This window comes from Onychomys torridus, chromosome 19 (genome assembly GCF_903995425.1).
Source record: "Onychomys torridus chromosome 19, mOncTor1.1, whole genome shotgun sequence".
NCBI lineage: Eukaryota > Metazoa > Chordata > Mammalia > Rodentia > Cricetidae > Onychomys > Onychomys torridus.
In genome coordinates, this window is record NC_050461.1 from 5758605 (window position 1) to 5773250 (window position 14646).

The 14646-nt window shown below is 39.5% G+C and overlaps 1 protein-coding gene across 4 annotated transcripts in view; it reads left to right on the top strand.

Annotated features, from left to right (window-relative positions):
* The first annotated feature begins 463 nt into the window (after positions 1–463).
* Lin28b (lin-28 homolog B) overlaps positions 464–14646 on the top strand; it is a 102563-nt gene continuing 88380 nt past the window's right edge. For 2 of the 4 annotated variants that reach the window (XM_036169225.1, XM_036169229.1), the window contains exon 1: positions 11338–11650. In XM_036169225.1, the coding sequence (XP_036025118.1) occupies positions 11617–11650 (34 nt within the window). In that variant the 5' untranslated portion in view covers positions 11338–11616. Of the gene's footprint in view, positions 536–941; positions 1296–11337; positions 11651–14646 lie in introns of those variants that run through there. The other 2 variants (XM_036169227.1, XM_036169226.1) reach the window with 2 other exon arrangements.

Consider the following 14646-nt stretch of genomic DNA (forward strand, 5'->3'; position numbering starts at 1 on the left):
CGTCCTTCACGGCCCCGAGTGAGCGCGGCGCTGCGGGGGCGAGCGCCGAGCCGCCGCCGCCACCGCGCGTGCTCCGAGCCAGCCGCGGGGCGCGCGACCGACGCCAGGAGGAAGGCGGGGCCGCGGCCCGGGCGCGCCCACAGACAGGCCTCGGGGGCGCGCCCCGGAGGGGGGCGGGCCGGCGGGGAGGGAGGCGCGCGGCCGCGGCCGGGGGCGCGCGCGGGGGCGGGGGAGAGTCCCCTTGCGGCGGCGGCGGCGCGCGCGCGCCCGGGCCGGGAATGAATGGAAGGTTCAATCTCGCGCGCTGGGCGCGGGCAGCCAATGACGCGGCTCGGGGAGCGGCGCGGGCAGGTGTGTGCGAGCCTCCGCCGGACGCAGGGCTCGGCTCCAGCCGCTGGGGCCCACGCCGCCCGGCAAACCCCACCCGCCCCCGGGGACCCCGCGTGCCCTCCGGCTCGCCATGTGCGGGCGCTCGCGGCCCGGCTCCCTCAGGAAGTGACAGGCTTCGGGGCGGCGCGACCATGAAGCCGCGGAGGTGAGCGGCCGGCCGCGCGGGCGCGGGCGCGGGGCGGGGCGGGGGTGCGCGCGGGTGCGGGTCTCGCACGTGAGCGACGTCGAGCGCGGCCCGGCGCGGAGGCGCGAGCGCGGCCAGGGCGATGCGGCGCGGCGCGGCGCGGCGGGGCGGCCGTGACGGGTCCCGCGACCAGTGGCCGCGGAGGGAGCCCCGCAGCCCTCCGCCCGCGGGCGGGCGAGCGGGCGGGCGGCCCATGTACTTCCGGGTTCACACCTCCGAGGCCCGGCTCGGCGCGCGGGTGGGCGCGGTGCAGCCAGCGCGGCCGCCCAGGCTCGCCGTCCGCGGCTCGGGCGGGCTCGGAGCGGGCGGCGCGGGGCCCTCTCGGCTCGCTCGCTGGCCCGCGCCGCGGCGGTGCGGGCGCCGGGAATGCGGGCTGCCCGCCAGGGGGCGACCGCACCTGCCCCTCGCGCCGGCCGCACACCCGGCCGCTTTGTGCCTGCGGCGTCGGGGAGCCCAGCCGTGCCGCACGGTCTCGGGTGGCATCAGTTCATGCATTCGGTTTCAGGATTTGAAGAGAGCCGAGAAAACCAGATGTCGGTGGTGTTGGAGAAAGGATAAAACGCGGGAAGAAATGCAGCAGCGTTAACTGGCTGCGGGCTCTTTATGAGGATTTGTAGTCCGAAAACTTTTTTTTTTAATTGAACGTTGATAAATACTGAGAATTTCCGAGTAACAGCTTGCAATATGTATTTAGTTCCCTTATTGCGCAAATATCTTAAATGTAAGTAATAGTAAGTCCGCCATTTTGGATTGTTTCATGTAACAGGGTGAAATCTTAGGTGCCAGCGTTTCTTTGAGTTCTTTTCTATGATTTTTTATATGTAGGTTTTTAAGGTTGTCGTGTAATATTGCTGTTCACAGACGTAATTTCTCCTGTAAAGATTTTTATGCTTAGAATTGTAAACGCAAGAGAGGAATACATCGTGATCCTCTTTTATTGTAGGTCTTATTTCTTGGTCAAAAATACTGTGGCAGTGAAGGGGACGTAGTATCACAACGATATAAAACATTTTACAGTATTGCCGGAAAACAAAAAGTTATTTTTTTCACTGATCAGAAAGTTATCTTTTATTTTCTTATGTGTGCAGATTAACATTTAGTTGAACAATAATGAAAAACAGCCTTTTAAAACAAAATTTTAAAGCCCACCAGTAAATTATAAAATACCACGATTTTATCACATCTTTCAAAGAAACCTTTTAGAATTAAAATTGAGTTATTGGAAATTGTGTCACTTTTTGTAAATTTGTGAGATGACATCTTCTTATTGTGTGCATCTGAGTAGATCTGATAGTGGACCTGAATTAATCTAAGTTAACAAAAGAATATGCTGTAACAATCACTTCTCCATTTAAATTAGTAATATGATCCTGTTCATCTTGAGGACAGTTGTCAAAGAAATACTTTTTTTTTAAAATCAGATATTAAATTGACTTATCTTTATGTGTGGGAACTACTGAAGTCTAAGTGCCTGGTTTCTGAAAGACCTTTAGGAATTAAACTGCCACGGGCTTTTTTTCTAGCACAAGAGGAAGGGGAAGATTCTCATGAGTAAGGAGTTTTAGACCTTCCAAATTTGCAAGTAGGATCAGCTGATTTTGTTTTGATAATAAAATAGCTTAAGTGTTTAGGAATTAAATATATTTAGTGCACATTGCTGATACGAACGATCTGTTTATATATACTTTGCAATAGATTTGAAACCACATGATCTGGTGATTATATTACTACTTACCCTTTTCAAATAATAGAGTATATTTTTATATATGTTCTGTGACCAAATTTCTTTGAAAAAGAATGAAAATTTGTTCTGAAATTAAACATGAGTTCAGTACACAAAAAATTTACTGGGCTGGGGTCTTTGTAAATGAAGTGAACTGAGATTTAAAACGCTTATGTTTAGTTTTCAGAAGAACTTATTTTAAAAGGTGTTGCACATGTTAAGTTCCCAAACCCACCAAACTTTGAGTAAATATAGTGGGTAGAAAGTTTTATTTTTGTGTTGATCCTAATGAAAGAAGAGGTAGGTGTATCTTATCCGTTTGAAACCTTAATAATGATTAGTATCTGATCTTGTCATTGTAACACATTGCTATAATACTTTACAGTTCCTAGAGGAGAAAATGTGCTCCCAAATAAAAGAGATGTCCAAGGCATTCTTTAGGTACAGGGACTGGTGTCTTTAAAATAATTGAAGTGATACCACATTTTCCCCAAGCTCTGGTCAGGGGATGATTTATAAACATTGTAATTTATAGTTGATTACGATAAAAGAAAAATAAGAATATGGAGATGGTCAACTTAGAAGTAATTAAAGCTACTGATCATGAAAGGAACATTAAACTATTTCCTTAGGTAAAGGCTTATTTACCTAATGAAAGGTAGGTAATTTTGTCTATTTAAAATTTCTTTTTTGTTTTAAAATTGCCAAATGGTTAAAGATGTTGTATTTAAATGCTTTAGAACCAGTCCTGATTTTCTTGCCCATCAAAAGTAATCTTAATTTCTTTATAAACATTGTTTTTGATGAATTACAAGGTAAACAAGAATGTCTAGCTTGCCCAGCAGAACAATGGAAATTATTTTTACCCAGATACTTAAAGTTGATTTGTTCATACATATCTGGAAATATGATTTATAGGATTACATTGGCTTGAGAACTTACCATGTATATGCTTAATGGTATGCTGAATTTTCTGGCAGGTTGGCTCCAGGTCGCTGACCACAGTGCTGAATCAAGACAGCCATGTTGGTCCCTAGTCAGTCTAACTGAAAGCTGTACACAGAAACTGTGTGGAGATTTAAGTAGAATTTAGTATGTATGTCTTCTATATGTAATTTCATTTAATTAATTTTTCATCCAGTTGTATTGTACTCATCCAGAAGATGTGATAAAGAAATGTTATCCCCAAAGTATATTAATTTACTGTTCAGCATTGATTTTGAGTAATATGTGTGAACTCAATAGGATCAAAGCTAGAGGTTTTCTCATTCTTTGAAAGCTGCGGCTTCCTGTGACAGAAATAAGCCAGTGAATTAGCTAAAAAAAATTGTGATTCTAGTTGATGGAAGTGCAAGATTATATATGAATTTTTATTTACAAGTTTTGATTGAGGTTTACATTTTAACACCATCAAATAAGTATCAGAATGTATAGTTACCAAATACCAAATTATAAACTACATGTGAAATAAATTCTACTTAAAAATAGTAATATGGGCAGTTTCCAAAAGAATAAAAATTTTGAAATAGTCTTAAATTAGCACTTTGAAGAAATTAATTTTCTGTTGTTTGACAAGCATCAGGGGCTGAGAGCTTACAGTGATTGATGCATTGTGTGGCAGAGGAAACGATGTAAACAGTCAGAGGGAATGGACTGTAGAAAGTATCTGAAGAGGAGTGTGTTCGTGAACACACTGACTGTTTTAGCAAGAGAAGTACTATTTTAAGTATAGAACTTTGACACTAGTTTCTAAAAACAGAATGGATTGATATGCAGGGTGATCAAATGCAGGGCCAGAGGTGACAAGCCAGGACAAAGGGCGTGCAGCTCTTTTTAAGCAATTCAATTTCTAGTTTTTCCCCCATGTTTAAACAAAAGCTTACTTATATAGAAAGAAGATCTAGTGTTGAATGACTAGTTCCAGTGATGGAAGAATGTGGCTCAAATTGTTCAGATATTTCAAATCTATGTTGATGTTGTTGTTTTGTTTTGTTTTTTACATGTTAATGAACGCCAGAGCTGCAATGTTACTTTTTTGTTTTTCAGATAATCCCTTTATGCAACAATAGCTTAAATTCTTTCAAAACATTTCAATTACAATATTTTAGACTACATGTGAGGGTTAAAAATATTTTTTGGGTAGATTTAAAATTTTAGAAAAGAAATCTATAAATGAAGAAAATAGTCCTGGTTTCACCCTCTTAAGTAAAATGCTGTTGATTTTTATATAACATGACATTATTACATTAGGTCATTGTCAGTCTCGTAATTGTAAGCATTGTTTTTGTTATATTAGAATGTTTTTAAAAATGTGTATTCAAACCATTTGGAATGTGCTCAAAGTTCTGGTATTTGTTTAATTCTGTCTCTGGCAATATAAAAATTTAAGCATTAACAGTGTATTAAAACTAAAAATATGTCAAATAAAATGTTGTTAACATTGTAATTAAGTAGAACCATTTAGTTTTTGTTGTTGTTGTTGTTTGTTTGTTTGTTTTCGAGACAGGGTTTCTTTGTGTAGCTTTGCGCCTTTCCCAGATCTTGCTTGGTAGACCTGGCTGGCCTCGAACTCACAAATATCCGCCTGCCTCTGCCTCCCCAGTGCTGGGATTACAGGCGTGCGCCACCACCGCCCGGCAAGAACCATTTGGCTTTACTTGGAATCACTTTGTTGACTCCATAAGAAGCTATTTTAAAGTTATGCTGGGGCCTTCAGAAATCTGTGGTTAGCTTTATAAAATGGAGAGTTTGCCACTGTTTGATTTTTCTCTTTGATCTACAACAAATTTTACCAATATTTCTACTCTTCAATGTGACTGAGTTTAGTTATATGAAACTGTTATTTCATCTGTTAGAAAGTAAACATTTGCATTAGAAAAACCATTATGCTATATCTTATTTGCATTGTAACTCAACTGTATTGTTTAAAGAGTTGTGTTTAGCAGCTAACATTTGTTTCATGAGCTTTACCTTCACATAGTCCTGACAGTATGCTGCCTGACTGAAGTTTTTGTTTTCTAGAATGAATTATTTATTTACAGCATATAAAGAATTGGTAGACATGAAGCCAGTAAAATTTCAGATTGCAAATTGACTCAAAAGTTAAATTAATCTTTCTGATTCAGCAATATTGTGAATATTGCCCCCTTATAATGTATTATAAGTTAACTCGGATACTTTGTACATAAAAATAATAACAACAATTATATATATATTTTTGGTTTTTCAAGACAGGGTTTCTCTGTGTTGTTTTGGTGCCTGTCCTGGATCTCACTCTGTAGACCAGGCTGGCCTCGAACTCACAGAGATCCATCTGGCTCTACCTCCCGAGTGTTGGGATTAAAAGCGTGTGCCACTGCCGCCTGGCAATAATTAATTTTTGACTGATTTTTTTTTCAAAGGTAACATAAATTTTTGTTTTTGTTTTTGTTTTTTGAGACAGGGTTTCTCTGTTTAACAGCTCTGGCTGTCCTGGAACTCTTTTTGTAGACCAGGTTGGCCCCAAACTCATTGAGATCCACTTGCCTCTGCCTCCTAAGTGCCTGGCTTCTCTGTTCTTATCTTAATTTTTAATGTTTCATAACATTCTCATCTTAAAATTTCAGTAACCTAAGATTTTTCTAAACTGTAAAACTGCATGTATTTGTGTTTCATTTTTACAAAGTTATTTGAAGTCTTTACTGGATAAATAATTTGTCCAGTTATTGCTAAAATTATGGTAGGATATTTAGTTGAGTTACAAGGTAATTTATTCTGATTTTAGGTAAGATTTGAATTTAGTCAGCTAACTAAATTTGTAACAAATGATTACAATATGATTTTATCAAACATTTTTTAGAGCATAGTTTAAGATAAAATTCATCATTCTACATCTAATATTGTACTTATATGTGTATGTTATATTTTAAGTTATTGTTAGTGAAAGTAAGTATTATGCTTTATTTAGGCAGGTGGGTCTCTCTTGAGTTCCAGGCCAGCCTGGTCTACAGAGCTATTTCCAGGCCAGCCCAGGCCAGAGCTGTTACACAGGGAAACCCTGTATCAAAAAACCAAAAAAGAAAAAAAAAAGAATACATTGTACATTGTTGTCTATTTTGCTTTCCAGAAATGTATTTGATATAGTAAATTGGAGATGTATTGTAAATAGACTAATTTTTGCTGTAAGCTGTAGGTTGAATATTTACTAAGTCATTATCTTTATATCAGTTTAGTTAGTACCGATAATTAAAAATATCTAATATCTCTAAAAAGGTTGGGGAATTATGGAGTAATTCTTCTATGGTGAATATTATTCTTGATTCCTAAATTGCTTTTTGCTGACATAAAGCTAGCTTCCGTTTTATTAATATTAGAAATAAAAGTTAAACAAAATTTGGAATAATATATTATATACTAGTATTTTTTAAATTCATGACTCAGTTTTGTAGGCTTAACAGTTTGTCAGTGTTTGAATGAAGACTTAATTCAAAATAAGAATCATTTTCCTATGCAGTTAATTACCATAGTGGATTTTAAAATATAAATATTTTTCTATATTTTAATGAAAAACATAGAATTTAGGAATAATTGTAATGCATAGTGATTGTAAGTAAGATAGTTCTAAATCACAAGTGATGTGTGTTTGTGCATATATGTGTGTATGTCTGTCTGTGGATTGAACTCAGGAGCTCATACATGCTAGGCAAAGTCTACCATCTAAGCTACATTCTCAGGCCCTATATATTTAAAACAAACTAAAATTGAAATTATATATGTATTTTATAGGTTCAATACTCAATAATCAACTCACTTTCTTATGAAAATATATTTTTTTCCCTGTCATAAAAGCTTGGAGAATTCTTTTTCTTTTTTTAGCTTTTTGAGACAGGTTTCTTTGGGTAGCTGTGGCTGTTCTGGAACTAGCTCTGTACATGAGGCTGGCCTCAAACTCATAGAAATCTAACTGCCTCTGTCTCCCAAGAGCTGGGATTAAAAGCATGGGGCCACCGCCACCTGGCCACGGGAATTATTTTTTAAAATATGTTTCAAAGCTGAGTAGTATTGGGACATGCCTTTAATCCCATCGTTTGGAAGGCAAGGCAAGCAGATATCAATGAGTTTGAGGTTAGCCTGGTCTACAGAGTAAGTTCCAGGCCATCTAGCCAAGCCATGGCTACAGAGAAACCCTGTCTCAAAAAAACTAAGAAAAGGAGAAAGGAAAGAAAAGGAAAGGAGAAAGGAGAAAGGAAGGGAAGAAAGAAAGAAGAGAAAAAATAAATACAGGATAATCATAATGATCTAAGTGCACTACCATCTCTGCTGCCATAGAACCCAGTGAAGTTGGGAGAAGGAACATCTTTTCACAAGGCTATTCCAGTAGATTACAATCCATTATTACTGTAGAAGCATTGTACCCGGTAAAAAGTATAAAGAAGAGCTGCAAGTGGAACTCTAAATGATGAACAGAGTGTAGTCCAGAGAAACGGCAGAGAAATAAATTCCAAGATTTTGGTTTTAACTTAATTTTAATAAAAATTAATGAGTGTTACATGAAGTATTTTAGGAAAACCAGAATAATATTAAATAAAAATGCCCATATATAAAATATAAGTAGCTGTTTTTGGTACTACTAATATATGTATATAGTTAAATACTTATTTTCTTTTGAAAATGAATTTTATTTATTTATTTATTTTTGATTTTTCAAGACAGGTTGTTGCCCTGGCTTTCCTCGAACTTGTTCTGTAGACCAGGCTGGCCTTCAACTCAGAGATCCACCTGCCTCTGCCTTGTGAGTGCTGGGATTAAAGGCGTGCGCCACCACCGCCCTGCTGGGAATATATTTTAAATAATTGCATATAACATTTACCTATCTAATTCCAACAGTAGTCATTAAGTAAACAGTATATGGATTGATTATAATCCATTTTTAAACTTAATTCTATTTAATAACTTTTGTTTTTTATTGTGCATTAATATTTTGCCATGGGAAGTTTTGGGTCCCCTGAAACTCGAGTTGCAGACAGTTGTGAGCTGCCATACGGGTGCTGGGAGTTGAACCCTGGATCCTCTGGAAGAGCAGCCAGTGCTCTTGACTGCTGAGCCATCTCTCCAGCCCCCTATTTACTAACTTTTAATTTGGAAAAATGGTATGACATATTTGTAATCCCAGCAGCCTGGCTGAGTCAAGAGGATAGCAAGTTCAGAGCTAGCCTGAACTACAGAGTGATATCCTGTCTTCAAAAATAAGAGGAAAGAAAGGAAAATAGAAAATTGAAGACATGTAAACCTCTGTGAGCATGTAGGTTCATGCAGTGCCTTGTTCAAGGTCCTGGTTGTAGTACAGCAGACAAACAATACCCAAGCATTAGTCAAATATATGAATTTTGTGTAAGAATTGCATTTTATTTTTCTGTTGAAAGGAATGCTAATGTAAGAACCTAATAATCCAAAGTATCTTATATGAGTTTGTGTAATTGAAAATTATTATGAAATTCAATTGATAATTGAATTATCTGAGTATTATTCAAGTTGCTTGGCTCCCCCCCCCCCCCCTTCTTGGATACTTTGAACTCTGGATCTTCCCTTTATAATAAAGAATTTTTGAGCCAGGCAGTGGTGGCACACATCTTTAATTCCAGCACTCACAAGGCAGTGGCAGGCAGAACTCTGAGTTTAAGACCAGCCTGGTCTACAGAGCAAGTTCCAGGATGGCCAGGGCTACACAGAGAAACCCAATCTTAGGGAAAAAAGGAAGGAAGGAAGGAAGGAAGGAAGGAAGGAAGGAAGGAAGGAAGGGAGGGAAAATTTGTTATTGACACAGTCTCAGTATGTAACCTTGACTAGCCTGGAGCTAGCTGTGTAGACCAGGCTGGCCTTAAATTTACAGAGATCTCCTAGCCTCCGCATTCTAAGTGCTGAGATTAAGGCATTGGGCACCATCCCTGGTGCTCTGGTTCTCTCTCTCTCTCTCTCTCTCTCTCTCTCTCTCTCTCTCTCTCTCTCTCTCTCTCTTTCTCTCTCTCTCTCTCTCTCATGTCTGGCAGTTCATAACTGCCTGTAACTCTAGCTCCAGGAGCCTGACACCCTCTTCTGCCACTTTGGGATCCTGCATGCAAATGTGCATACCTACATGCAGACACATACATAAAAAGGAAAGTATGGTCTTGTTCGAGGCTGGCCTCGAAATCAAAATCAAGGTTCTCCCAGGTCAGCATCCTGAGGGCCTGGCTATTGTTACAACTTCTGAATTAAAGAACAGTGTCTAGCCAGTTCTGTGATAATGATTTTGACTTTATTAAACCTGACATTTATAATTTCCTCAAATTATTTGAAAGTTTAAAAAAATTAACCTCATTCATTGTATTTGCACATTGTTAACTATGCTGATTTGACTTTTTATGAGTATAAGCAAATAGAGGGGCTAAGTACAGGCTGTGGTTTTTAAAGGCGTGAGCCGAGGTCTTACCGAGATAGTGATTGACAATAGACACATGTAACTCAGCTGAGCAAAACAAAGACTTGAGATATACCCAAAGTAAAAGAGAGCTTATTTGAATAATATTTACTGAAGTTTGCTAAAGTTATAGCCTGTCATTATCTTATTTTTGTTGTAAACACAGGATAACTGAAGGAGTAATGTACAGAAGTTCATGAGCTTTTTGTTTGTGTTCTTTTATTATTTTCAAATGTTATTTGGCTTGTTCTTAAACACCCCCCCCACACACACACACCACACAAATAAATAAAAACAAACAAACAAACAAATAAATAAATAAACCCCAAAGTCAACACAGTGGAACTCACTACCTGGGAAAGCCTTCTTACCTTTTGAGAAAACATTAGATTGCAGCTAAATTATTTGCACCTAATAGGGTGTGTGTGTGTGTGTGTGTGTGTGTGTGTGTGTGTGTGTGTGTGTCTGTCTGTCTGTCTGTGTGTGAATATATAGCAGATACAGAGTCTAAAACTTAGGTAAGGAAAGACAAACATTGAATGTATTAGGTGACTAGATGCATGTTTAAACCAAGCTGTTGTTCAAACTTTAGTAACTACATGCCAACTCAGTGGCCAACAGGATTTTCTCTTCTGAGTGCTATTACTTGTGTGGCCTGTTCATTACAAATTTCATTGTGTCGTAGCATATGTTAACAACTATGCTAGAAGCACCAACACTTAGATTTTTATTTCCATCTATCCATTTATCCGTCCGTCCATGTATCTATCCATTGGTGTTTCAAGGCAGGGTTTCTCTGTGTAGCCCGGGCTGTCTTAGAAATTGTTCTGTTCTACAGACCAGGCTGGCCTCAAACTCAGATCTGCCAGCCTCTGCATCTGGAGTCCTGCAATTACAGGTGTGCGCCACCACACCTGGTTTAATACTTAGATTCTTAAAATGAAGTGTGGGGTTTATGTATTTGATGTCTTTAACTGTAGTTAATTATTAATTAAAATATATTGTTATTCAAGTAATTTTATCTTTAAAATGTATTTGAAAGCTGGGTGTGTTGGCACACAATACTCCAGAGGCAGACAGATCTCTGAGTACAAGTGAAGCCTAGTCTACAAGGGCAAAGACAGCTGTGGCTATAGAGACCTTGCTGCCCCCACCCAGAAGTATTTGAAGCTAGGCACAGTGGGTCATACCTATAATCCCAGAATTTGCCTGCAATCCTAGGATTTGAGAGACTGAGGTAAAAAGATTGCTCTGCATTTAAGCCTATCCTGGGCTACATAGTTGAGACCCTATCTCAAAAAATGAGAAAAAACAGTGTTTGAGTGTAACAGCAGATCTAGTAGTAAGTGGTGTAGGGTTACAATTAGTTTCTGGAACATGATTACTTTCTTATGATTATCTTCTAAAATATATCTAAATAGTCGTATTGTAGTTTAGGTAGATTTTTGACTGAGTAATTGTGAGTGCTTACACCTTTAATCCCAGCACCTGGGAGGCAGAGGCAGGTGGATCTCTGTGAGTTTGATGTCAGCCTGGTCTACAAAGAGAATGTCAGGATGGCCAGGGAAACCCTGTCTCAGAAAACCAAAACCAAACAGACAAAAAATTTAAAGCTACATTAATTAAATTGTGATTATTACAACTGAATGTTCTTGTTTTATTTTTTTAAGCAAGTGTCCCTTGATAGACATTTACAGATAAGTTTATGGCAAGTGGTTATCTAACTCAGCGAGGTGATTTTGTAAAGACCAGTTTGTAGGTGAGCTCACAAAGTTACAATACTGTCATTTATTCTTTTCTAGTGAGTCGTTAGTTGCGGACGCAGAAAAGGCGGCTCCTGTAGTACTGACTTGAGCTCTCTGATTTTAGGGACTTCAGAAGACGATGAGGTCGTTCAACCGGGTTTCGGCAGCCCCAGGTCAGTTTGTTTTTAAGTTAAATGTTTTATTTAACTTAATGCCTTGAACGATCAGTAGAGGAGGATGAGAGGGCTTGACCAACCCTAAGGATTTTTCTACTTGGGCAAAGCTGGCATCATATCATGTGTACTCTATCCAGAATATTCCGTCTTTCAGACTGTTCTTCCTGCCACGGTTGTGTGGGCTGTGTTTTCTGTGGACCCTACCTTCTGTTTGACAGTGCTTGGTTTGGGGATTTTTTTCTCCATAACTTGAGCAAGACAGATAACACTTATGAAGACAAATCCATTGCTTATTCTTTTCTGTGATTTCCAATAGGTGCTAACAAATATCTATTGAATTAAAGTTCAGCTATGGTGGTGTTTTCAAATAATTCATTGTATGTAAAGTGGACTTTCAGAGGAAGTTTCATTTCATTAATCCAGGGAGCTTCATTTATTTTGCTCTTTATGTATAGCTACTAAAATCTGCTTATTATCCTATTGTAAAATGAAATTGGTTGAAGTTAAACCCAGACTTAAGACATGGAATTTTATTTTCTTATATTATGGGGTTTTTTTTTCAGTAATATTTTTTGATAATTGTGTGGTACTTTGGCATTTTCTCTAATGAATTAAAAACCTGTCTTGTTTTTCTTGTCTTGTTTTTGAGGGAGGGTCTTACTATGTGGCTCTGCCTGGCCTGAAACTTGCCTAGCAGACAAGGCTGACCTGGAGCGTACAGAAATGTTTGTGCTGCACACCTGGCTCTGACTGAGTCCTAGATTAGTGTATCTTTGAAGGCACTCCATAAGAGTTGTGATATACAAAATTCATAATGATTCATAATAAAATGATCGTCTTATTAAGTTTACTAATAAGGATTGTATAACCAGAGAAAGAAAAGATCAGATATTTAATGGAGAAGCCATAGCCAGTGCTGCCTTTGGCAAACACTACTTTTGTGGAATAAAACTTAACATGTTGATGATGCGCTAAGTGAGTTTCATGAAAAAGAACACTGTTAAAATTTGCTACAAAATGTTAATATATCATTTCCTTTCTTCTTACTATTGATTGTGGCATTTTTTTCTGGATGTAAACTAGTGTTTTCTGTTTGGAAAAACTGTTCACACCAGTGTGGTAAATGACTGCAATAAAGTTTCTTGTCTGTTTCCTCTTGATGAAAAGGGAGTTGGAGACGAAGGGAGGCTAGGCTTTAAACAGAGAGGCTTGACTGTCAGGGGACCCTGACTTCACACTGTTGGTGGGGAGACTGAAGCCCCAACTATGTAGTGAGAGACCAGCGGCTGCCAGCTTGGTGGGGCTGGGCGGTTGGTGTTTCTCTAGGATTTGCTTCCCACCTCGCTCCTCCTATCTTTTACTCCCTGCCTTTCTCCAGCTTCCTGTTTCTGCTATGCTAGGTGAACTCCCCAGAGGAAATATTGAAATCATCCTAAGACGCAGACCATACTCTTTTCAGCTGATTGTTTGTTTTTGTGAGGTGAGGTTTTGAATAATTAACCTGTAAGTGATTTTAGGGAGGGAGAATGCACATGTGCACACTGTGTTTCATCTTGTGGACTCAGGCATTTCCATTGACTCTAAAATGCTCTTTGAATTCTGAAGTATATATGTACAAGTAAAAGACATGGAAAATAGTGCCTATCAGTTTTTTTCAAATTAAAGTTCTTTTGTGCTATTCTGAATAATTATGGAAAGCTTATTTACTACTAGAGGATTGTTCACAAAGTTACCATTTTAACTAACATAGTTTAGGGAAGTGTTGAACGTAGCTTGCAAAATGGGACAAAAGCAATACTCAATTTTTATTTCTTTTTATGGAAAGAGAAAAATGTTACTATAGTGGAATTTTGCTAGTTTTTCAAAATAACATTTTATAAAATATAACTTTAAAATAATACCCTGCTTATGAATTTTATTGTTCTAAATTTTGTTTTCCAGCAAAAGAACCTGACAAAAACCTTTACAAATACCTTGTTTTTGAAATATAAAAGTACTTTGAACAAAAAAATCTTAAGATTTATGGTAACGAGTTCCTCTGTTTCTACAATAGTCCCCTAGCACTATAGTTCAAAGGGCATTTAAGAAAAATTTTAAGAGATTTTTGACAACTGTGAGTAACTCTAAAAAGAAAAATTGCATTTTTGTTTTCCAGTTTGAAAAAAAAAAAGAAAAGAAAAAAACTGAATGAGACCGGAATTTTGCTTTTGGAAACAAAAACAAACACGCTCGGGTTCTGGGGTGCCTTTGCTGACTAGCTCAGTCGGGGCTGGTTTCAACTCTGCCTCCGGGTTTAAACCCGCTGGAGTTACTCCCGGCACTTCGGGGAAATGCAGGGAGTGGGTGGAATTGGATCGATTTTCTGAGACCCGCAGGTCGGTAGCCTTTGCCCAAGCTGTCCGGGAAAGATCACGCGGATCAGATGGGCTCCCCAAATCCACAGGCCTGGAGTACCCTCCCGCCCTCCGCTTTCCAAAGGAGAAAGGCACTGCGGATGTGTTCCCAACTGCAAGCTTCGCAGTTTGCTCATTTTAAGCGTGGCCGGTGGGGGCAGGGGCGGGGGCGGGGGCAGTCCCTTTCCGAGTTTCTCTTGAGTCTCCGCTGGACCTTGCTTAGATTTACAGTGTTCTGGCATCTCATAGATAAAGAAGTCAAATTATAAATGATACCTGCATAAATTAAGTAAAAAGTCTAGATTGGACTAATGTTTGTCCTAGTGGAGAAGACAAGGGTTTTGTTTTGAAGAGCACAGTGACAAGTGTTGAAAAGTGCCTTCCTAAGACAGCAACAGCTTTGGAGTGACTGGATCTCTCGAGGGAAGTTGGTGGAATAAGGATAACGAGTAAAGGGCTAGGAGAATCAAAGGTGGTGAGCAGGTTGCTGGAAGAAGAAAGAAAGGGCAGATGGGCTTGGGGACCCTGGGGGCAGGAGCCGCCCAGGAAGGTGCTAGCTGCTGAGACTAGGACTGGAGACCTCTCCTTACTTGCTAGAGA